At 42.4% G+C, this 25651-nt stretch overlaps 1 protein-coding gene across 1 annotated transcript in view; it reads right to left on the bottom strand.

Moving 5' to 3' along the window:
- The window catches only part of Stat4 (signal transducer and activator of transcription 4), an 88894-nt gene that overhangs the window by 13035 nt on the left and 50208 nt on the right, over nt 1-25651 (bottom strand). Inside the window, exons 4-13 of the mRNA XM_059278372.1 lie at nt 25547-25639; nt 21151-21229; nt 18003-18088; nt 16310-16461; nt 14335-14493; nt 13644-13736; nt 10895-10954; nt 10628-10645; nt 10441-10534; nt 8923-8967 (exon numbers count right to left, since the gene is read on the bottom strand). Coding sequence (XP_059134355.1) covers nt 8923-8967; nt 10441-10534; nt 10628-10645; nt 10895-10954; nt 13644-13736; nt 14335-14493; nt 16310-16461; nt 18003-18088; nt 21151-21229; nt 25547-25639 — 879 coding nt within the window. The remainder of the gene's footprint in view (nt 1-8922; nt 8968-10440; nt 10535-10627; nt 10646-10894; nt 10955-13643; nt 13737-14334; nt 14494-16309; nt 16462-18002; nt 18089-21150; nt 21230-25546; nt 25640-25651) is intronic.

The raw sequence follows: 25651 nt of genomic DNA, 5'->3' as shown, positions 1-25651 counted from the left end.
AATGAATTCAAAGAGAGGGGTTCAGGTGGGAATGACTGGGAGAGAAATGGTCGTTTTTCTCTGATGACACCCTACAGTACTTTGCTATGCCTACAACCAACAGAACTGCCATCATCCAGAAGCTTAATAGAAAAATGGGGTGTCTAGCCCAGGCTTACAGAAGCATATTTTGCATTTTAACAAGAACTGCAGGCAGAATTTTGGAAGCAATTATTCTTGATGTGGTTCATTAACATTTGATTTAGTCTCAAAGGGACGTGGGAAGTTTTGTGATAGAAAGCTTAAACTATTCATAAAGCAAGCCTAGGAACAAGTGGGCAGAAATGGACTTGTCTAAATTCTAAAAGTCAGGGGAGTTCCCAGAGGACAGGGTCACCCTGGGAGAAGTGGAGGAATAACACTGAGTATCAATAACAACTCTGGATCCATTGTATTAATTTTAAAATAATAAAAATTAACCAACTATGATATGAATAAGAATTGCATGAGAGAACTTTAGTAATGCTGATCATGTTAAACTTAGGATGTGTTATTCAGAAGAAAGCACAGAGTGAAAAAGTCTCCTCTTCCCAGGGCTACAAGGTTGTTCTATGCTTGATTGCCCGGATACAGTGAAATTAGTGGACTTAGTCCCTTTGCACTAGGTTATGGGTAATGTGTAAAAGTATGTGTAATAAATTCTGCTTGCAAATTCCTTAGACAACCACTGAAAGTATTCCTAGTACATGAACATGCCAACTAGCCAATTTCCCTTCTCCACACAGCACTGAAGTCTATCGTTGTCCTTTTGGTTGAGCCTACGACCAAGTAGCTGGCTCCTACTGGGGCTCCAACTGCATCAAACTAATTTTACAGAAGAGAAAACCTCACTAGCTGTGAAGACAGGTGCTTATACTGCGCAAGCACATCGCCAAGACGACTGGGGAACCTAAACTGTCATTTTATGCTCACAAAGGGGTGGTCTTCATTTTATTTTTTTATCCAGGCCAATAGTAGATAGGAATGTGCAGATTATTTGAGAGGCCTTCAGCAAGCATGCACATGAAAACACAATACTAATATGTTTAAATATTTAATAACCATAAATCAAGTTAACAAACTATTACAATATGGTCTAGCCTCCTGCTATGACATTCAGCCTTCACCTAACTTAACTGGCCAGTTTGATACGCCAGAGTTCCACTCAAGAACATGGTGGTGTAGCTAAGGCACGGACCTTCTGGTCCATGGTTTCTCTTCCATGTCTGTGAAGGGCCTCAAATGACAATCATGGTTCCCAGGGCTTTCCTTGCGCCTAGAAAGGACCTTGGCTCTACAGGTTGAGAGGCTCTAGCTGGAAGAGGCCTTCCTGAGTTCAAAGTCCTACAATACTATGACATAATAAATACACATGTGGTCTGTAGCATGAATCTTAAAAGGTTCTTATTAATAAAATCAAACCTGAAGCCAGGTACTGGAGTCAATGCTGGAAGATCAGAGAAGCAGAACAAGCCACAGTCACCTCACCTCACCAGTTCCTCAGCTGGATCCTGTTTCCTCAGACTGGAAGCCTCTGTGTCCTCATCCGAATGGATCTCAGCTGAACTGCTTCTCGAAAGCCTGAAAGCTTAACCAGCACTAGTTCCTGGTTCTCACGCCTTAGATACCTTTCTGCCATTACTTCCTGGGATTAAAGGCTCTAGTTACCATGCCTGGCTGTTTCCAGTGTGACCTTGAACTCACAGAGATCCAGATGGATCTCTGCCTCTGGAATGCTAGGATTAAAGGCGTGAGTGCCACCATTTTCTGGCCTCTATATCTAGTGGCTGCTCTGTTCTCTGACCCCAGATAAGTTTATTAGGGTACACAATATTTTGGGGAACACAATACCCCCACAGTGGTCTCTGTCTCCAGTTCTTGCGATTTCTAAGGCTATAGGAGGTGCCCGAAGAGTCCTCTGTTGTTCTTTTGTCTGGTTCTGAGACAGGGTCTCATCACTAGACAGCCCAGGCTGATCCGGAACTGTCTATGTAGACCCAGTCGGCTTCTAACTCACAGAGATCTACATGCTCTGCTTCCCAAGTGCTGGGGTTAAAGGTGTGCGCCCCCACATGAGCCTCAAGGTTCCTTTGTTCTAATATTTGGTCTTTGACTTTGTTTCCTGACACAGACTGTGCAATGTCTTGAGTGATCAGAGGGTCTGACTTGGAACTCTGAAATCCTTTGTGATTTTTTTGGATGACAAGAGCATCTTTTATTCTCATGAAGCGACTTTGGTGGCTTCTAGTCACACTTCCAGGACAGGGACTGGATGCTAAGGGTCACTGACCATATGATTAGAAGTTGGAAGTTTCAGCTGGGCGGCGCCAGTGCACGCCTTTAATCCCAGCACTCGGGAGGCAGAGCCAGGCGGATCCCTGTGAGGCCAGCCTGGTCTACAGAGCGAGATCCGGGACAGACACCAAAACTACACAGAGAAACCCTGTCTTGGAAAAAAAAAAAAAAGAAAGAAAGAAAAAAGTTGGAAGTTTCAGACCAGCCCCAAACTCCGAGGAGGGAGAGGAGCTGAAGGCTGCGTTATCCCCAGTGGCAATGACGTGATCAACCACGCCTACTTAATCCTTCTGTGAAAACTCCAAAGGACAAGATTGGAGAAGGTTCTGTCTGAATGATGTAGAGGTTCCTGGAAGGTGGCATGCCACAGCCCTTCCCACGTGCATATATATATATTCCTTTGTAATACTCTCTATGATACACTGGGAAATAGAAATGCGTATTTCCATGAGTTCTGGGGGCCTCTGCTGTAAAATAACTGAGCCCAAGAAGGGGGCTATGGGAACACCGACTTGTTACTTGTTGGTCAGGAGCACAGACCACAGATAACCATAAACCAAGTTAACAAACTCTTACGATATGGTCTAGCCTCTTGCCTTGACATACAGCCTTCACCTAACTTAACTGACCAGCTCAGCACCTCAGAGTTGTATATACTTGGGGGAGTAGAAAAGCCCCGTCTCCCCCTCCCCCTCCCTCTAGTCTGTAGCCTAATACATATGAGTAAGTCCGTGTGTAATAGTTCATTGTGGATATTTTCATCTGTCTTTTTAAAGTTATTACACATGCATTTAACATCCAAATGTGGGTCTTGGAACACACACACACACACACACACACACACACACACACACACATGTTTGGGAGGGATCAGGGTTAGGGACATGGAGGGGTAAGAAGGAGGGGGGAAATGGAGTTATTGTATTTTAATTTAAAAAGAGTCAGGCCGGGCAGTGGTGGTGCACGCCTTTAACTTTGAGGAAAATTTCATGCTTTAGGTTTTTTTTTTAAATTTGGATGGTAAGAAGTCTTCTTGGTGACTCTAACCAATTTATGTTGTTTACCTGAAACTCCCCAATCCATTAGGATGCACATTTACAACCAAATACAGCAATGAGGCCAATATCCAATACACAGGGCTGGAGAAAAGAAGTCTGGCAGAGAGATGCATCATTAATTTCCAACACTTCCATGGCCATCAATCACAGTCTTCATTATTCTGTCAGTGCGGCCCAAGCCAGACACAGCTCGGTGTCACAGTCCTGGAGTCTTTCCCTCAGCCTGTCCCTATTATTTTTTTCTGCTGACTCTGTAGTACCACATCCTAGAAACCTAGGCAATTTGAACAAATACTCAAATCCTCCAGGAAGAAATGCCTGTTCATTCCTTTGTGTTTGCTTGTCCGATTGCTTGAGGTGGATGTCCTGTAGCCTCGGCTGGCTTCAGACTTGCTGTGAGCTGCCGAACACTTCGGCCTTTCCGCCTCCCTGCTTCTGAGTATTGAGATTACAGGCATGCACCACAATTCCAGCCCTTTGCTTAACAAGCCGTAATAGCACAGGCAAAGCAGCAGTACTTAGGAAACAATCCTCTCAGCAAATATTTATCCAGCCCCTTAAAAACAAAAGCAAAACCAAGAACTGGCTTGGATGCTGGCAAATCATGAGAAGAGTGTGGTGGTATTTTGTTCCCTAAAATATTGTGTACCCTAATAAACTTATCTGGGGTCAGAGAACAGAAAAGCCACTAGATACTTAGGATAGGCAGTGGTAGCACACGCCTTTAATCCTAGCATTCCAGAGGCAGAAACCCATGTGTTCAAAGATACAGCCAAGCATGGTGACTCACGCCTAAGCGAGCCTTTAATCCCAGGGAGTGGTGGTAGAAAGCAGAAAGGTATATAAGGCATGAGGACCAGAAACAAGAAGCATTTGACTGGTTAAGCTTCAGGCTTTCCAGCAGCAGTTCAGCTGAGATTCTTTCTGGATGAGGACTCAGAGGCTTCCAGTCTGAGGAAACAAGACCAGCTGAGAAGTTGGCCTGGTGAGGTTAGCTGTGGCTTGTTCTGCTTCTCTGACCTTCCAGCATTCACCCCAATAACTGGCCACAGGTTTGATTTTATTAATAAGACCTTTATGATTTATGCTATAAGAGAGAGCTAATGGCACCGTCCCAGGAGAGCCCAGAGGCACAGACTCACGTGAAATGACAAGTATGGACAACATGGACAATGAGGACACTGAATGGAGGCTGCACTCAGAAAGGGCCGGGTTTACGGGAAGATGCTGCTGCCGCTGCCTCTCCTAAAGAAAGTGTTACAACTCCTCCCTTCAGTTCAAAGAAAAACACTGGCTGAGAAATGCCAGGGGCCAGTCGGTCGTGAGGAGTGCGTCTGTGTCCGAGAACACCGAACCGTGAAAGAACACCTGTTTGGCTGTTTTGTGAAACTTGTCATGCATGCTTTACCAATAGTTTCTTTGATCTTCACGACTTTCCACCACCTAGAACCACAGCACCTCAGTCCGTGGCTAAAACTCACTTATCAGTTCAGCCTAGGACAAAGAGCGAGCCGGAGAGACTGAAATCCCAGCACCCTTCTGCAGACAGTCTCCACACTTCGGTACTCTCTCTCTGGCCGGCTCTCTGTTGGGCAAGGACCCGGGAGAAAGGTCATTTCCAGGGAATGCTTATTTTACAGGATAGAGTGGTAGCTCCCAAGTCTGGTCACTTGAGAGACGGCAGGATCATTTTATGTATTTGCTTAGTGTTATTGTGACTCTCCCTGGGAAGGGACAAAAGTGGAGGAGGCAGGCAGTGACGGCGAGACTCAAGGAACGCTGAGATATTCCAAAACAAGGTTTTAAAACAATCTGAAGCTCCTACCCTACGCTGTACTTCCGAGGACTGTAAGGTTTTAGTCAAAGAAGCTTGTTCAGAGACTATCTATTCTAATTAGTTTAAAAAAGAAAAACAGTGTGGGGGTGGGGAGTACAAGCCACGACTCACGTAGGGAGGTCAGGGACAACTTGTGGGAGCTGTTTCTCTTCTGGACATGGGTCAGCGTGCTTGGTGACAAGCTTTTTTGCTCACTGAGCCGTCTCCACTGACCTGAGCTTCCTTTTTCTTAAACTTCAAAACACATTTTTAAATTTCCCCATCCATGCTCCTATCTATAAACAAGAATAGGTAAAGCTGTCCCGGTTTAAGCAAGGGCAAAAACCCAGAGCCACACTGACTCCCAATCCGCAGTCCTCGGTGGGGAGGCCTGAAGCCCCTGTTGGGTCCCCTGGATCTTTGAGAACAGAATGAGCCTCAGGCCACTTCCTCCCTTTGCCGAAGCCTGCAGTTAGAGGGTACTTTAAACCTAAGGGAGAATGAAGACACTAAGGAACGTGTCATCCCCAACACCTTGCCGGCTCCATTGTCACTTAATGGCCACCCAATATGAGTCTCGTAGTCACAAGAGCACAACTTAAGAACCCAAAGTTGTGTGTGCACTTGTGTATGGTTGTTGTGGTATGGTGTGTGTGTGTGTGTGTGTGTGTGTGTGTGTGTGTGTGTGTGTGTAGTAGGGTCAGCATAGGAGGCCTTAGGGTGGTTTCAGGAAACTCAAGACAAGAAGTCTCCTAAAGGAGGCATACTTAAACTGTAGTCTGAGGAGGTCTTGCAGACTTGGAGACAGATAGGGGATGTGTCCTGCGTCCCATGAAAGAGGCCATGTCTCCAGCTAAGTGTGTGGCACCTGGGCAGAGAAGGACAAGGATCCACAGTTGTTTCAAGTCATTGAACGTGAGTTTCTCATCAATGTAACACACCTGCCCTCCACAGAGCAGGCAGCATGGAGTCCTGACCTGTAAGAGCCATGGCCGACCTCGGCCCGTATACCACCAATAGCTAACTCACACAGCATCCTTACTTGGTCCTGTCAAAAACCCTGAGATGCGTAGGGCAACATCAACCATGTTCTGTAGATAAGGAAACTGAGAGGGGAAAAGTGGCTTGCTTAAGTTAGCTTTCCCGTGAGAAGCAGAGCCCAAATCAAGTGCTGTTTTCACACTCCCTAGAGGTACAGCAGGGATGCAAAGGGGGGCCAGCAGATGAAAGGCATTAACATTCCCTAAGGAAGTGTTATGCTAATTTCCTTCTAGACTTGGCAAGGAGTCTATGCTGAAATAGCCCCCACTTCTGAACTAGCAGGCAATGTGTGAAGTGGGGTGGAAGCAGGAGGTGCTCCACCCTCCCAGAGAATGTGAGAAGGATGAGCAGTACAGACTGCCTGGGTTTAATGTTGAGCCCTGTCATTAAACTATCTGCGCAAACTCAAGCAGAGCTCAGCTCCCCTAACTGGAATGCGTGTGCTACCTACTCAACAGTATTAGCCCCGGACACCCAGTTCATAGTACATGCCAGGAGGAACCGCTGAATGAACTCTCAGCAGGGTATGCACACTGGCTGCAGGTGCTCCTAGATAAGCAACAGCAACCTCTGAAGCTTGAAAATAAGGTCATGGTACTCTTGCTTCCTGCCTTCCTAAAATGTGTCACGACGTTCGATGGCCCTGTGGCTTTATGCCTACTAGTCTACTTTCCCTCACGTTCCTTTGGTCATTTCTACTGATTGACAAACCCCCCGAGGGCTGGATCATCTTTCTTCACATGTTTCCTACCAGTCAACTGTTTTCTTGAGCACTCAAAACAGCGTTGGAGCCTCTGGCTTGTTCTAGATGTACCTTGGCGCCATACTACCAATCTATCAATAGGGGGAGCTCAAGGAATATCTTAAACAACGGCCCTCCTTTAGCAAACTTGAAAAAATAAAAAAGAAGCAAAGTCATTGTATGGCTGTATGGTTTTGTTATCAACTGGAAAATAAGAGGACATAAATTCAAAGCAATAAAAGTAGACATTACTAATAAGACAGTGCTTGGATTTTCTATAGGGGAAGATGATTTGCTTAGAGTTCTGTCTCTGAGGGAATCCCAGGACAGATTTTGATTTCACGTTGATAAAGATGACAATGTACTGCAAGAGTTGACTGTTTAGATGTATTCCCACTGGATCTGTTTTGCTTAAGAAAAGTTCAGAATAATTGCGCTTGGTTTGTTCAGACTTGTAAATAATAACATTCAGGGATGTCAAGCTGAATGAAATATTACAACTGTGTTCAAAATTCCACCGAGGTGTGCGTCATGGGCTTTTGTTTATAACAGTAGTTCAGGAAACTTAGAAAAACCTTCACGGGAAAGAATTCCTCCTACTTATTTGGTTTGCTAGAATCCTCAAACTCAGAAGCTCCATTCAAGTGGCGTTACAGGGAGGAAAGACTTGCTTGAGGCTCTGCCTTCAGCAGGGACTTCTCTGCGAGGATCGCAGCTCATCAATGGGTATATGGCAATTTCTAAGGTACCACTGGGAAGATGAAGAGTTCATAGAGGGGTGCTTGACGTAAACTTTTGCGGTGGGTCGTGTGGCCTGGATGTGTGATAGACTGCCACTCGATGCCAGGTTTATACGGCTCTTCTAAAGGATTCAAACATCTTTGTCCTAAGAGCTGTGATTTCAAAGCCCGGTGACCGGATCTGTACAAACTGAACTGTAATACTGAAGCTGGGCAACTGCTTTGCTTCAAGGACTCAGGTTCACCTAGGCATCATCTCTAGGCAGCATGTGTCAGGTGTCATCCCATCTCTTAGAACATCAAGTACAATATCTCTCTATCGTGTTTTTCCAAACATAACCTTTTCAGACACTGTTAGGAATTCGGACTCAAACTTAGATTTTCCACATTCAAACGTGAAGATTTAAAAAAATAGAATGCTGACTTTTCCAGCACGACTCAGAAGATGGCATTCATGGTCAGAATTTGACCAATCTATTGACTGGAATGTGTGTGTTCAGACTGACATGTTGGTCCAATTCACTTGGTAAAATATGAACTTTAGAGACCAAAGTAATTGATGCTACACAATAAAAGCATTATTTTTTCAGCTATGATTTTCATGTAATGTGCCGTAATTTTTGAAACTTACTTCACATCTGTGGGAAAATAAATGATTTTAAGATAGTTTACCATGGTGGAGGGCTAATTAAAGAAACCATGACACCTACATAAAATACAATGAAACTGTTCTCCAAAAGGACTGGGCATGAGGGCAAGCTGTTAGCCATGTGTAGCCATGTCAACAAAAGGTAATGAAACAATGTATGTGACATGTTTTGGTTTTTTTTGTTTTGAATACGAGGTTGGCTGTCCTGGAACTCACTCTGTAGACCCGGCTGGCCTCATACTCAGAGATCTGCCTGCCTCTGCCTCCCAAGTCCTGGGGTTAAAGGTGTGTGCCACCACTGCCCGGCTGACATATTTTTGAGGCGTAGAAGATTAGACTGATATCCCCTGTAGGTTAATATTTTCTCTGCAGGGTGGTATGATGTGTGATTTTAATTTTACCCTTCAAACATTACCATATGATCTGCAATGACTAAGCTTGATAATCAGGGAAACATAGATTACATTTGATATAAAATTAAGCAGTTTAAGAGCTTTGGGGAAAATGGTGTTTGTTATAGGATTGTTTCCTAGAAAATTTCCCCAAGAGTTGGTATTTCCTACCTCATTTCCTTTACTTCCGGCACTGGATTTCATTTCCTTCGGTTGCTGTGTCAAAGAAAATAACAGAGTTTCGATGGAGGATCATTATCAGGAAAGGAACGTATCAAGTCGGTCACACCCACTACTGTCGCCACGTTCACAGTCACAGTTCTGACTTCTTTAACAATAACTCATGTCATTTCACTCATTGAAACCTCACTTATCTGCCTAGATTCAACAGAAGTTAGTACTGAAAAATAAACTAAACCCCAAGTCATCATATATTTGTTTGTGCAGATGTCTTTCTGCTAACCAGTTTTGTGTTTCAGAAAGTAGACCCTTCGGGTTGGTGCAGAGGCATCCAGCATTCAGGTGGACACTAGCTACGTGTTAATAAACCAGAGAAATAGCATGCTCGCAGCAAGAAAGGCAATAGGGTCTTGGAAATCTAAGAACTATCAGAAAGAGAGAGAGAAGACAGGAAGAGAACTCCAGGTCAAGAGGAAGTGGTAAACAGGAGAAGTACACAGGATGGGGCGGGGTCAGAGCTTTCTAGACAATGCCAAGACAGACTGTACAAGGGTGTGTTGGGACACCCCAAGAACAGCCCAAGTTGTTCTGAAATGAAAGTGCTTCCTGCCACACCTTGTTGGATGTCACTTCCTGGGGGACTTTAAAAACAAACCAGAACTGCTCTGCCTTTAATATAGACCTCTGCAGTGGTTAGGATCAACACTGGCCAGTCACTGGGGATGCTCTCTGCAGTGGTTAGGATCAACACTGGCCAGTCACTGGGGATGCTCTCTGCAGTGGTTAGGATCAACACTGGCCAGTCACTGGGGATGTTCTCTGCAGTGGTTAGGATCAACACTGGCCAGTTTCTGGGGATGTTCTCTGCAGTGGTTAGGATCAACACTGGCCAGTCTCTGGGGATGTTCTCTGCAGTGGTTAGGATCAACACTGGCCAGTCACTGGGGATGGTCTCTGCAGTGGTTAGGATCAACACTGGCCAGTCTCTGGGGATGTTCTCTGCAGTGGTTAGGATCAACACTGGCCAGTCACCAGGAATGTATATCTTTATGGTGATTAGGATCAATACTGGCCAGTCTCTGGGGATGTTCTCTGCAGTGGTTAGGATCAACACTGGCCAGTCACTGGGGATGTCTGGCAGCTCTGCATTGCAGTTGCTCAGAACTCACTGTCAGGATTCCTACTCAATGTCCTTTCCACTGTTTTAGTCAATAATGGCAGGTTTGTTTCTCACTATGGTACTTAACGTTATCATAGTGAGAAGTAAGAAACAGTAAGTAAATTAAGTAAGAAACTATATAAAATAAGTAAGAAACAAGTAAGAAACGGTGGCACATAAGAAACTCTCAAGTAAGGAAGACAACAAAATACTCTGAATTATACAGCCTGTTAGCAAAGCTTTGGGCGGTGTGTGTGTGTGTGTGTGTGTGTGTGTGTGTGTGTGTGTGTGGCGGGGGTGGGTGGCAGGGGTGGAGGGGAGATGCTTATGTCTTTTTATTTGCTACTTACCAAATGTCTAAATTCTACTGAGAGGCTCCCGTTGGAGGATTCCTCAATGGACATGGCTTTGACTTGAGTTCCACAAAGCACAAATCTTCTATTGCTAGAGAGAAAAATCTTCACTTTAAAAAAGGTTTTGGGACAACATAAACAAGATAATATCAAGAAAAAAAAATCTACAAAGTAAATACCTTACCTTAGCGTTGAAACATTCCTGTAAAACCAAGAAGAGTCTTTAAATGAGCTGGCTATTAGACCCGGGAAGGTATTTCTAGACTACTTTGTCTCACACTACACGGAGCATCATCTAAGTCTTCACTGTTAAATGTTTGAACTTAAAATCAAGTATTTGAAGTACAGTGGTATGTAAAGTTAGAGAAATAGATACAAAAGTTTAAAATTATCGTATAAGAATTTAAAAGATCTTTCATTGACATATTTGAAATGAAATCAGAAAACTTACTTGTCGATTGATGCTTTCACTTTCACCTGATAGTTGAGTTCCGGCAATTTTATCAGTAGTCTGGAAAGAAACAGGAATAAAGAATGAAAGATAAAAATTTAATTAATAAATAATTAAACATATTTCTAGCACATACATATAAATAAAACATTATCTCCACTTAGATGTTAATGTGCTTTAAATGTAAAACCTCTTGAGTTTGCTCTGTGACTGCTGGCACCAGTCAATTGTCACTACTGACACACACTGGCTGTTTGCACATTTTTTCAGTTGATAGGTGTTAGATTCCTTGGCCCATTCAGATAAACATCTGTATGTTTGGGTTGAAATCTGAAACATGTGTATTTAAGAAAGATTCTTTGCAAGTCTATTAACATGACACCCTCTTCTCCCCATACTATGGAAACAAATGTTTTGTGAACTTAGCAAAATTAAGTTTGAGAATTTTGATGGTGAAAATACTGAGAAAGACTAATTTCTAAAGTGACTACAGAAAATCTCTATTAAATTATATTTGTAATTTCAAGAAGAGTAATATATTTTTCATAGTAGCAAACATGCTTATAACTAAAAAAGACCGTTTCAAACAAAGGAACAATCCAAGCTCAGGTAAGAATTCCTTGAATTCCTTCTTTGGACGTCAGCCTGACTTTTTTTTTTCTCCTGCCCCCCCAAAATCCCCAAGGTATCCATAACATGCTTATGTCTATGGATTCCTTGCATCTGTAGACATATTCACTCATTCACATATTCATTCATTCATTCATCCCAAGCGTTATACATTCATCCAATGTATACTCAACTCCTCATGTATACTGAGTATAGACTCAGATATCTGAAAACTCATGCAGCAAAGATTGGCTAAAGAAGAAAAGTGGGCATGGCTATGTTTAAAGAAAAGAATCCAGGCGAGCAGATGGGATTTATAGAATATGGAGGAAGTGCATTAGAACTGGAGACACACAACCGTAGCTCATCAACAGCCCACGCGAAGATGCCCATGCAGGGAAGCAAAGGGTCCTTAGACGTCTTGCATGAAGCACAGGTTGGCTTCAGGGTGAAATATGCTAAGTGTGAAGTCAGTAGTAGATGGAGAAGAGGGTGTGTGGTCTCATGGACACGGACAGACAGTTTTCTTTTCCATCTTCCTCCTCCAGAAAGAGTTTGATCCACTGTCAAGCACCGATGACTGAGCCTAGAGCAGTGGTTCTCAAACTGTGGGTCTCAACCCCTCACACTACAATTCATAACAGTAGCAAAATTACAGTTATGAAGTAGCAACAAAAATAATTTTATGGTTGAGGGCGACCACAACATGAGGGACTATATTAAAGGGCTGCAGTGTTAGAATGGTCGAGAACCCCTGTCTGAGAGTTTCCCACGCCACCCTCTCTTTGAAACAGGAGAGCACAATGCTATGGCAGAGAGACGCTTTAGAGGAAAAGTTTGCATCATCTAGCAAGAGAGTGCATACAAAGTTCAGGGAAGGAGGATGAAGACCCAGCAGTCAAGCTGAGGAGGAGGACAGGGTGCCTGCACCAGGACAGGGACCTATGCTCAGGCATCATTTCAAACAAGCGCTAAATGCTACCTGCTCAGGGACCTCTTTCCACTCAGAATGTTTCGCTAGACAGTCCTTATTATCTTTTCATTTCTCATACAGCATTTCCAATTTCCTTGTCATCTACATGGATGTCTCAAGTAAAAGTAGAATATCCACTCGTCTCCATCCTAAGTCCCTGGTCACCATCTCCTGGCTTCCATAGAGGTTGGAGATGAGAAATGAACAACGTTTAAGAGAGAAATTTGAAAAAAGGAACTTGGCTAATCCCCTCTGTTTTCTGTTCTTGTATCTTGGTGCAAAATTCACACAAAGAAATTGAAATTGACTGGGAGATTTAATCAGGGGTTTTGAAATGCAAATTGTAAAGTGCCTTCCCTTTAAAAACTGGGTTCCAGTGCTGGTAGGTGGTCAAGAGCCCTGCCACAGAACCTCAGTCTCCCGCCACCATGGGATCAATAAAGACGTCTTAATTTGATCCGAATTCCTAGGGATGAGGAATGTGCAGCTCCGGGCCTGGAGTCAAAGGCACAATCAAAATCTTTGAAAGTGAGACTGAAACACGTTGTCTTAAGTTTACTAGGGAAAACCTAAGTTTTGATTGTTCATGCTCATAAAAACGTATCAAATACACAATGAACGCTCAGTGAAAATCACCCAAGCCCACATGTCTCTAACTCAGGTACTCAGCAAGGATGTACTGAAAACTGCAGTGTTCTTGTGGGAAACCCGCTAAGCCATTCCCGGGTTATCACAGGGGAAGCATGTACCACTCATTTCCTGGATATTCCGTCTTCCGTAGCCTGTCCCCACCTGTCTTTTCTGTTCTATTTCTCTCTGCTCCACGGTTACAGAACAGACTCGGCCATTATTTCTGTACGCTCACTCTCCTACAAGTCTCCTCTTCTGTCTTTCCACACATTAACCTTTTCGGCAATTAATCCCAGAGTGCCTGATATTATGACTGCACACTCTCGTGCTAATATCCCTCACGTCCTCATTAATACCCCACGTTGTCACATTCTTGACAAGCAGGCTCTCATCATAACTTTTCTGCAGGGATTTGCCGAAGTTCAACCTGGGCTCTCAGCAGGAGCTCCATGGAGAACAGCCGGATGGAAGGAGCCATAATTAGCCGCGGCTGCAGCGCGGCAGACATAAAACACAGAGTGCGTGTGCTCTGCGTACCTCAGTTTCGCGGTGAACTGAATGAGGGTTTTAAGTACCAGTGGCCTCTGAGGGTGTGTTGGCATGCAGGGCTGTCGCTCAACCACAAATGAGCTACACGAGAAGGAAATAACATTGGAAAACGTTAAAAATATTATCCACAGATAACTGGAGGCTATTTTCCCACAAAGTCCAAACTTTCTACATCTGGAAGATGCTGAGACCCCCATTCCACTCCAGTCTTCCGGGCAGCTTCTCAAATCATTACTGTAAAATAACAGGGGAAAAAATGCCTGAAGGTCATCCCTGATTAACAATAGTAGTTCTTAATTACCTGTTATGGATTCAATAAAGATCCATGCTTATCCTATATAACAAAAAAGAAATTTAATTTTATTCCATTTTGGAACTTCCAGTGCCAAAAATTTGAGGTTTTTTTTTTTCTCTCCAGTGATCTTACAAAGTGCTTCCCACCCTCATTTCTTGAATGTGCTCTCAAGAAGAAATCCGTCCTCTTCTCTGTGATGTGAAAATGGAGTGGGAGGTGGTGGGTGATGTGGTTCATTACCACACGGAGAAGACATGATTGCGGAGTAAAGAGTGGAAATGTGGTTCTGGACTTCTCTGGGTTCTACCACTGCTTCCTGGGGTCCCTACCGCTCTGCTCCGTGTGAGGGAACCAGTGCCACCTTCGCAGCTATGACGCACTCACTTCTTGAAAAGGTTGTAGATCAGGAAGGTGGCTCTCTCCAGCAGGTGTGCTCTCTGGGTGGGGATGGGGTCTCCTTCGTAAGTCATCTTGGAAGACTGCTCCTCTAATTTCTCCAGCTGTCGTCTGAGTTGGAAAAGACTTTCTGCCAACAGGGTAAAGCTATTGAACAGCAAATGACAGTTGTTGTTGTTTTTTTCCAATTTAGTGACTGAGCTAGTTTAACAGCTGATCATATTTCATAATTAATAAATGATTAAGTGATTAAATTAATTAAACAAATCATTTAATCCCAATCATGATTTATGATGATCTTTATTGTTTTTCCCTAAACCTTTTCCTCTTGATCATATATCATGTTAAATATTTTCTAATTTGTGATTTTAATTTACAGAATCCTTTATAAAATATTGTCCACATCTGGAGCCAAATCCCCTTTAATTGGTCTTTAGATCCTCTTAAGTATGCATATTAAGAACATGGCTTTCACTGAGTCATAGACAGAACAATTTAAAATATAGAGTACAGGACATGGAGAATGTCACGTGTAAAATCCACCTCCCTCCCCGACTATGCACATTTATAGTTCCTGGGTGTTAGTGGAAATGAGGACTGAGTCGTTCTGGCAGAAGCCACACAGTGTTTGGGAATGCTTGCTGCTGGTATCCGAGTGGAATTCTGCTCACTATGTGCTGATCCTTCCTTAGAGATGGAGGTGAGGATTAGGTCAGCTAAAGAAGGACAAGAAAGACTAATACAGACTAGGAAGAGGAGGGGGCTCCAGCCAGAGGAGCAGGGCACTTCAGCCGTCCTCACAGCAACTCCTCTCCCAAGCATTAGACAGGAGGGACCAGGGGACGAGCTGCGGCCCTGCTGGGCTTCACCCCATGCACCATTAGGGCCTTCATCACTCCCTTCATTGCTGGTCTTGTTTTCACAGCAGAGTTCTCTGGGTTTAGAGAGTGGAGGAGAATCAGTGTGTTTTAAAATGAGCACACGCCTTTACTTCTCTGAACAAGCAGGGGCATGGCAAACTTCTGGAATTATCCCTTAGAAAGCAATTTTGAATTTCAACTCAGCGATTTTGGTTCTCTGTATGTTTTTCGATTGTTCTCTTGACAGTCTTATTTTGTATGTAGGAATCAAGAAACTTTGTCAACGTCTTTATCTTGCAATGTAAAAAAGACAATGGCATGTCTGTATTTTAAGTAGAGATGCCCTGTTGTGTTGACTGCTGGAGATCATTGTTATTGTGTTATAATTTTGTATAGGGTCTTGATGTGTAGATGAGGATGGCTTGGATCATGTGTCCTTCCCCTGAGATGGCAGTATGTGTTATCATGCCTAGCTTATCTCTTTTAATTGGCCAGCAAACACTGTGTATTTTTGTAGTTTTATACATGTTTTATGCTGTATTTGTATAATGAAGGATGGACAAATCAAAATTCAGACACATGCATTGTCTCACACAACCTTTTTGTAAGAACAGAAAATCTACTTAGTAACTTTTAAGTATATAAACTATTTCCAACTACAGTCATCACGATGTGTGATTTTCTAAACTTATTTTTTCCAACTGAAATTTTGCACCCTTGACCAACATCCTTAACAAAGTGAATGTGTTTGAAAGCATAAAACTAAACGTTTAACTCATATCATAAGACACACATTTTAAAAAGTTGTTTTTAAGATTTTTGAAGCTAATGTTTATTATATCCTTAAAGACAATGCATGGTTTGCTTCAAAAGAATCATTCGAGTTTTTTAGGATATCAGGTCTGCAAATTTAGCAATTCTTATGCATGGGAAATGCTTCCTTTTCCTTCCCAGAGCGGGAGAGCCAAGACCTCACTGAGCAGAGGAGCCTTTGCGCTCAGCAGTTCAGTAGTTCCCAGGCTGGTGTAACCTGTGCTCTGGCACACTGAAGCCTGCCTGCACTTCCAGTGGTTTTCACTAGAAACTAAAGTCAGTCGCTTTACCAGTTCTGAAGCTGGTCCAGCCCATTGTGGAGCGGGCCACCGATGCAGGCGATCTGCTGCCTCCTCTTCCAGTCCTGCAGCTCTTCTATGAGCATGCTGCTCATGAGCAGGTCCGACTCATTCACTATCTGTGTCATCTTACTGAGTGCCTCCTAAAAACAGACGGCAGGTGACAAGAGCCACAGAACACCCCGGTGACAATCCTGCCCACAAAGCACACTCATCTGAGAGATGAAGCTTTGATTAAAATTAACCAAACATTTGATCAAGACTAGTTTCTACTTGGTATACCATGCCTTTTCCAACACTAAAGTCGTTACAATCGGATAATGTCACAAGAACTGTGGCCACAGTTGACATTCTCACGTTTCCATTTAAATGTGTCCAATGGGAACGGCTGTGCCAGTATTGAATCTTGCTGTCCTAAACATGCATTTGAACAGTTGTTTATTTTACTTCTTTATATGTGTATGGGTGTTGTGCCTGCATGTATGTCCAGAGGATGTGTGTGCAGTGCCTACAGAAGCCAGAAGAGGTATTGGATCCTCTAGGAGTGGAGTTTCAGTTGGTGGTGAGTGCTCACCATGTGGGTTCTGGGAATGGAACCCACATCCTCTGGAGACCAGCCAGTGCTCTTAACCCCGAAGCCATTGCTTCAGCCCCTGTTTCTACTTTTGTTTTTTATGAATGTGATTATCAATCTATTCATAAATACACTGATTAAAACTTGGGTCTTCCTGTGTTTTTCCTTTTCTTCAGACTTTACTTGTGTTTAGGGAGGCATCGTGAAGGAACTTTCATAGGCATGGAGAGTAGGAGATGGAGCTTCTCTTCAGGTTTTCAATAGCACTGAGAGTTTGGACAAGCACTTATCCTTGCTGTAACTTAGCTTTCTCGTATACATAATTGGGTGGATGGGTTAAATTATTTTCAGAGTTCCTTCTCTCTTGAATTTTATTTTTCAAGCAAAATAAGATGGTACATGTAAGATCTAAACAGATTAACTGCAAAAGCCTTACATTTTAGCTTGGACTAATTCCTTACATGCTTATAATATTATATATTCTTAGTTATATTTATAATCAATTTAAGGTGAAAATAAACTTATGTGGATTCATATTCATTCACCAGAAAGTGATCTTTTAGAAATGATCAACTGATTTGACAGTTATTGGTTAAATACCAATTGCATTTACTTTTAAAGACAGGTAGAAAATTGAAATAGGAATATTTAATCTCTTGGAAATATTTCATTGAGCCAAAAACTATTTTAAGTTCGGTTGCCAACAAACTTTTCTTAAGTTTGGGAGATTTCATGAACAGGAAAATATTTAACCATGTCGCTCTCAGAATAGACTAGAGAACACTAATTTTTTCAATCATGTTTTAAGTCATCAAGTAGTTTTTAATTATAAATTTGTAGTGTAACTCACTTTAGCACATTAAACAGTGAAAAATAAAACTTGGTACAGTTTCCACCTTAAGTTAACAACATCTCCAGCAGCATTTCACAGGCCAGGGGGGTGTGGGGCAGGGTGGCCATGCAAGTTTACTGAGTCACGGAGGACAGTTCCTGCAAACAGTACCATTTTTTTTCATACAGCGTAAATGGAACAGATAAACTCTGAGGCCTTGGTTATTTTTCAGTAGGATGAGGTCTAGGAATAGAACACCATGCAAATTCTTCACCAACCTTTCTCTTGAAGTCCAGGCTATTAAGCATTTCTTGCAGTGTCAAAACCTCCTGGTTCATTAGGATGCTATTCTTGTCACCCTGGTCTGCAAAGGGAAGGAGAGTGGATTCAGAGCCATCATCTCTGGGACAAGTCTTTTATCCCCAAGGTCAAGTCCATCTCAATCCAACGCCAAACCAGCCCTGGACTGTTAGAGACAAAGTGGGCTTCTGGTGTTGAGCATGGAAGTCCAGTCTGGGAATGTTCTTGACCTGCCAGGAAGAATTCCAGCCAAGCATGCACAGGGACCTTTTATCTAGCTGCAAGCAGGAAGGAGGGTGCTCTTCACCTAGTACTCAATATTTGGTGGTAAACAAAGATTTTATAATGGGTTTGTTTTACTGGCTCTGCCTGAACTGAGGGGAAAAAACGTTTGTTATATATAAGGAAAGGGGAATTCCTTGTGCCCCTAATTGAATCACGTGACTCGTTCTGCAGCCTCTATCATCTCCCCAACCCATTCATCTCTGCCTGATAGAGTTAGTCTTAATCAACTTACAGGAACTAATAAAACTAAAATTTTTACTTGCTCATTTTCCTTACAAAATGGACTAGCCTCACAGCAAAACTGGTCAGGGAACAGAATAGAAAATAAAACAAAATGAAAAACTATTTAGTCCCTTGGATGAGAAGCTAGGCAAAAACCAATACCCTATTGCTTAGTTTGAACATTAAACCTATTGGTACATGCAGATGCTGAGGGTTGGGGATGCTTATCTAACTTGTATAATTGCAAAAAAAAAAAAAATGCCAAACAAAACCACTGTGACAAATTTCTCTACAAATTATCATTAATTTTCAGGGTGTTATTTCAGGTTGTAACAGTTCACAAATTCTCCAGTTCTTGGATGCTACACACAGTAAAATGTGTGTCTATTGCTTTATCAAATGAAACTTCACTAGCCAATAGTTTCCAGTTTATAATTTGTTTCTCTGGTTATCCCTCATTTCACCTGTATCTAGGTGGGGGAAACATTTGTTGATTTAAGTAATTAAGAATGATCATTTTCAAACAGTTTTTTTGGTGTCTGTGTGTTTATGGCAGGCTGTCACACAACCCACGTTGGCCTTATCCCCTGTGTAGCTGAGGATGATCTTGAACTCTCCTTGACGCCACCTCCTAAGTGCTGGGTTAAAGGTGTAAACCACGCACCTGGATTCACTTTTTAATTCTTTATAATGCACATGAAAACTGAAAAATATTGAGGTGACATAGATAATAAATGTTACATTCAAAACAGTTTTATTGTTTAACATATCTTGTCATATTGTAATTCTTAAACTTCATAGGTTATGTGGAAATTGGAATAAGTCTGTCTTTAATGACACTTGATGAAACACAAAGTGTTTCCAGACTTTTCTAGGATCAGGGATCCCTTTGGTAAGTGATTAAACCTAAGCTTCGCTGTTTCTTCTAAAGAGAAAGTCTGAACATGTAAATGATTGTGGACATGTTGCACAGTTCACGGCAGTCATGGCGTCCTGATGATGACAGGAGAATGAAAAAGGAAACATTTGATAACAGTCACCCATGCTGACTTCACGGTCTGTGTTAACATCTGAATAGTTAAAGGCGGTTCTGTGAATTAGATGTTTAGCTTTCCTTTCTTTTAAAAATGTTTTGAAATAAGTAAAATTGTAAAAATATCACAGGGTTCCCATCTTTCCTTGTGGTGGTGTGAATGAGAATAGCCCCATAGCTCTTATGCTTGAATGCTTGACCCCCAGTTAGTGGAACTGTTTGGGAAGGATTGGAGCATGTGTGGCCTTGTGGGAGGAGGTGTGTCACTGGGGGTGGGCTTTCAGGTGTCAAAAGCTCATGCCAGGCCCAGGGTCTGCCTCTCTCTTTCTCCCATGTATCAGGATGCAGCTCTCAGCTACTGTTCCAGTGCCTACCCACACGCCACCATGCTCCCCGCCGCCATGACAATGGACTAAACCTCTGAAGCTATGAGCAAGCCCCAGTGAAATGCTTCCTTCTAAAAGTTGCTCCTTTCAGCAATAGAAAAGTAACTAAGACATGTGTCTAATGTCTTCTCGTCTCCGACACGAGCAGAGCATGATGATGGAAACCAATTAATCTATACTGGCGCAGTCCTGCAGCTAATCCACACAGAACCAACTAGAACCTCAACGATTAGCCCAATGATTGCAGCATAGTTATCAATAGCACAGAATATCAATCCACTACTGCTCGTGAATCTCAGGCCTTAAAAGTATTTTCATTTTCTCCATCCATCTATTAAAAATCATCTAACTAGAAACAAACTTAATGTCTAAGTACACAGAGTCAAATAAATTCAGTATCTTTGTATTTTGACCTTTACTCCATCATTAAAATTGTCTTAGAAATACCTAAAGATAAAACTTTAAAATTTCATACACAAGAATATATATAAAATGTCTGACTCTTTGGGAGATAAATACCTGGACATATATGTTTCCGACTATGTAGAGAAAAATGTAAGACATTTTTAACCATGTTTATCTGCAGATTGTGAGACTTCATGTGATTTTTTAATATTTTTGCCTACTTTGAAATGTTTTTCTATAAAGCATAGTTCTACTTTATAACTTTTGAAAATTGTAAGAACTCATCAAATATCAGTAACTTCCTAACAGTATTAGATGATTATTTTTATTTTCATTAGTTGGGTTTTATTTTTCTTTTGAGGAAGTTTCTTGCTGTGTTTCTCAGACTCTTGCTGTGTGTCTCAGACTGGCTTCCAGCTCTCCTCTCTCCTGCTCAGCCTTCCACTCACTGGGATTCTAGGAATGTGCACTACACCCAGCCCTGAGATCCTGACCCCTTAGAATGTTCCTCCAGGGGGAGATACACACTGCAGTGGGGATCATTTTTCACGTAACCTGTAATTCGCTTTAAATTGGTTAGTAAATAAATATATGTGTATAACTTAAATGGAGAAAAGGAAAAAGCAAAACTAGAAATATTCTTTGTCTACATCCTTCAAAAATGAAATTGGTGGGGGGCTCACATAAGGAAGAAGATCAAATTGGCCTGCAGCTTGACTCCGACTAGTGAAGAACCCTAATAATTATGGTGCTTTTATGTCTCCATGTAGAGTTATAGACAAAACAGCAACTTACCCATTGTCTGAATTGTTTTATACCTGTAGTCAAATTCATCTTGTAGATCTTCCAAGTATTTGGTGTCTTGTTCTGTCATCTTTAAACAAAAGAAAACATGATCAAAAGAAAATACCAAACTATGTTGCAATGTTTAAGCACACCATAGAAACATCACATGTACTTGTAAACAATAATACACTGGCTATTCCAGCCACCAACAGCATCTGTCAGGAGCCAACACCTCCAAAGAGCTGCTCCACAGGAAAGCTGCTTTCTGCTCGAAGACCGTGTTAAACGTTCTCTTCTACCTTAAGAAATATTTATATTTTATGCTTATGAGCACATGCATGCAGTGTCTGAGGAGGTCCGAAGAGGATATCAGATCCGCTGGAACTGGAGTGACAGAGAGTTGTGAGTTGCCATATAGGAACCAAACACAGGTCCTCTGCAAGAGTAGCAAGTGCTCTTAAGCCCTGAGCTCTCTCTCTCTATCTCTCCCAACTCTTTTTCTTCCTGCTTAGGAAATCTTTCAGCATCTTTTTTTATTTTTCTCATTTCTCTGTGAGTTACAAGAGCTGCTGATCACATAACTTCATTTGCTGGACAAAACTGATCCTTTTGTTCTCTCCGGTTCTACTTTGCCCTGTACTAGTGTACAATAATCAGAGAAGCAGGCTTTATGACAATAGTCTAAATAGTTTTTCTCCCTACTTCTGAACACATGCCTGCATTTTTTGTCTTTGAGTTTTTGACTTTTTTTTCAAACCCATTAGTGCTTTCTGTTCAGTCATAATAGTTGAGGTCTTGAATATTGGCTTTTCATGGATTATTTCCTCTCACTACTCATCAAGATCCCACTGTATCCATTCTTGCTTTTGCAGACAAAGAAACGAGGCTTGAGCCTGGCCATGGTGACACACGCCTTTAATCCTGGCATTCATTCAGGAGGTGGAGGCAGGAGGATCTCTGTGAGTTTGAAGCCAGCTGGCCTACTCTACAGAGTGAGTTCCAGGACAGCCAGGACTACACAGAGAAACCCTGTCTCAAAAAAAAGCAAACGAAAATAGGAAAGAAAAAAAAAAGAAAAAGAAAGAAAAAGAAAACACAAGCTTAACAATGTGAAGTGAGCTGCGTGTCTGAGGAGATCCAGCAGCACAGCCGTGGTCCCCAAACTCAAACCAGACTACCAAATCCTGCATTTAGACTGCTTCCCTCGTCCCAAGAGGTCTTCTTTAAAGATGCACACATCCTTCCTGTCTCCACAATCTCTCAATTTCACCATTTAAATTACTGATGAGGAAAAATATCAAATTTGGGGTCAGTATGAATTTATGCCTCACCTCTGTGGCTTATTACGTTTGTGGACTTGAACACATATCCATGCTTGAAGCATGGATATGTGTTTTTGTTTTGTTTCTTTTTTAAGACAGGCTCTATGTAGCCCTGGGTGTCCTGGAACTTGCCATGTAGACCACAGTGGCCTCAAACTCACAGAGATCTTCCTGCCTCTGCCTCCTGAGTGCTGGATTAAAGGTGTGAGCCAAGTTCACAAACCGTGCATGCCTCTGTTTATAGAATAGAGAGGCGGGAGAGAGAGAAGAAGAAAGGGAAGGGGGAGGAGAGAGAGAGAAAGGAGAAGAAAGGGAGAGAGGGGGAGGGAGGGAGAAAGGAAAGGACGTAGCCATATTTACTTCAGGGAGGTCACGTCACGTCACATGAGCTGTGTATAGTGATTAAAACATTGCCTTTTATCAAGTACATGCCTCCTCAGCATTAGTTACGATTACGCTTTTCCTCTGTTATCTCACACTCTTGACATTTTTAAATCTTAGAAAAGAAAAGGCATTGGCTCTTGGCTATGCCGCATGCTGTCCACCTGGTAACAACACTACAATATTTCAGTGACTTCATCGGGCCTGAACCTTACGTCCACTGTCCTCTTGGCACCCTGCCACAAAATTATTTCAGTTTTCCCTATGAGAAAATTGAGGTTCATAGACACATGGCGATAAGTTCCAGGTGAGAATGCAAAGCCACCTAGATCCAGTTCAGCTTCAAAGTCTTTGCTCCTTTTCACGCCCCTTCAACACACCTGCAGCAGTTCACTTGACTGTTTAACTTCTCAAGAGCAAAGATCTACAGAAAGCGACAGACTGCTAAGAGAAAGCAACCTCACATACTTGGGAGAAATATGATAAAATTAAACACAGTTTTAAAGCAGAGATATATCGTTTGACCTCAGAATTAAAAGATGCTTTCAGAGTCTTCTAAGCAAAAAAAAACCTAAATAAATAAAAAGTATATTAAACCATGACTTAAAAAAATCAACAATAAACTAACTAAAAGACTTCAGATAATTGTCATCAGGTATAGTGATTTTTTTGGCAAAAAAAAAAAAAAAATTTGTAAAAGGTTTGTTGTAATAACTTACAAGAGCTCTCACGATGGTCAGAAATCCCTTTGTGAACGCTACATTCCAGAACACTGTGGAGAGATGGAGGCTACGGCCTAAGGGGCAGAGTACATGGGTGGGAAACGACTGCTCTACCTCGGGGTCAGGTCTGGCATCCTGGAATCCGCCTGCACCCTGGACTGGGTACAGGGACCTAGTGACGCTGTGCTCTCAGAAAGGACTTGCTGAATAGGGGTGGGGCAGAAAGGAGCTGAGCAAGCAGGTGGTCTACCCTGGGCTTTAGCTTTGCTTTGCTCCCGTAGGGAACTCAGGAGCATGACCTGCATCGCAGAGCTAACACCAACTTGAGAGCAGGGTCTGGTGTTTCCTCTCAGGCTGTGTCATCCATTCTGTGTGAAGACAGCCTAGTGTGGTGGTATTGTGTTCCCCAAAATATTGTGTACCCTAATAAACTTACCTGGGGTCAGGGCACAGAACAGCCACTAGATAGAGAGGCTAGAAAATGGTGGCACTCACACCTTTAATCCTAGCATTCCAGAGGCAGAAATCCCTCTGGATCTCTGTGAGTTCAAGGCTACATTGGAACAGCCAGGCATGGTGACTCATGCCTTTAATCCCAAGAAGTGAGCCTTTAATCCCAGGGAGTGATGGCAGAAAGCAGAAAGATATGTAAGGCGTGAAGATCAGAAACTAGAAGCTTTTGGCTGGTTAAGCTTTTAGGCTTTTGAGCAGCAGTTCAGCTGGGATCCATTTGGATGAGGACTCAGAGGCTTCCAGTCTGAGGAAACAGGATCAGCTGAGGAACTGGCGAGGTGAAGTAGCTGTGGCTTGTTCTGCTTCTCTGATCTTCCAGCATTCACCCAATAACTGGCCTCAGGTTTGATTTTATTAATAAGACCATCTAAGATTCATGCTACAGCCTAGTGTTCCCTGGACAGGCAATTTCAAAGAAGACCTTAGCAACCAGTATTCACAGACCTGGGATGGTCTCTGGGCCTGAGGGAAGGACCAGGGCAGAGCTATAAATGGTGGACTTCGGTTGCACCAAACTTCCCAGGAGTTAATAAGGAATCCCAGGACCATGGAGCTCAGTGGTAGAGGACTGGCTTAGCAGGCACCGGGTCCTGGATTCAGGCCTAGCATATACTACTACCCACAAAAACCACTTGGAGTCATCTGTGTACTTGATTAATGCACATAAGCATCCTTATTGTAATGTGATACAATAGCCACTGTCTGCTTTCACATACTCATGGCATCAGTACAGTCCTGGGTTTACCATCATAATATGCTCAGGCATTGGCCTTAGGTGCGCCTTGAGAGTCTGGTTCTTTTTTTTTTTTTTTTTTTTGTTTCCCCGATGGTGGGAACAAAGGCATGTCTGCTTGTTCACTTGTGAAAGATCATTAAACTTCCCTGGAAGTAAAGCTTAGAAGTCCGTTCACTGAAACTCTGCCTACAATTTGGAAGTGTGTGGACAGCTTTGCCTTGTCTGTAGCTGATTTACTTTTAGAGAACTGTTACTATTTCCATGAAAAAACAACAAGTAAATGAATGCTACATAGATTCTGGAAAGGGAAATTGGTATTATCTCTATATACAACACAGTGGAAAGTCTGTCCCCTTAAAATGATTTTTTTAAATCAAGGAAAGTAACAAATCTACAAGACCAATGGGGAGGGAAAACTATATGTTCTAATATCAAAGGAAGTGAGTGACATAAAGGATTCTACAGGTAAAGGATAATAAAAGAATATAGAGCTCAATTAGATGGAATGCATACACTTTTTAAGAACTACGAGTTACCAAACTTACTCTAGAAGACAGATATTGCGGCAGATCAGTATCAGAAACAAGTTAAGTTTAAAAGCCTCCTCAAGGGAATCTTTGCTGTACAAATACGGCCTGTGAGAAACACCTGCCCTCTGAGATCCGTCTGCACTGGCCTGTGGCACACAGGCGGCCACTACTCACCTGAGACATCTACGAAAGGCCACTCACCTGCACACTGTTTTTAATGGCAGCCACTTTGTGTTCCACATTTCTCTGTCTTTCTGAAACTGACGAACTTTGTAAGGATTTCTCCAGAGGTCCCTGGAAAAAGAA

This window comes from Peromyscus eremicus, chromosome 13, assembly GCF_949786415.1.
Source record: "Peromyscus eremicus chromosome 13, PerEre_H2_v1, whole genome shotgun sequence".
Taxonomy (NCBI): Eukaryota; Metazoa; Chordata; class Mammalia; order Rodentia; family Cricetidae; genus Peromyscus; species Peromyscus eremicus.
This window is presented reverse-complemented; position numbering and strand designations above follow the sequence as displayed.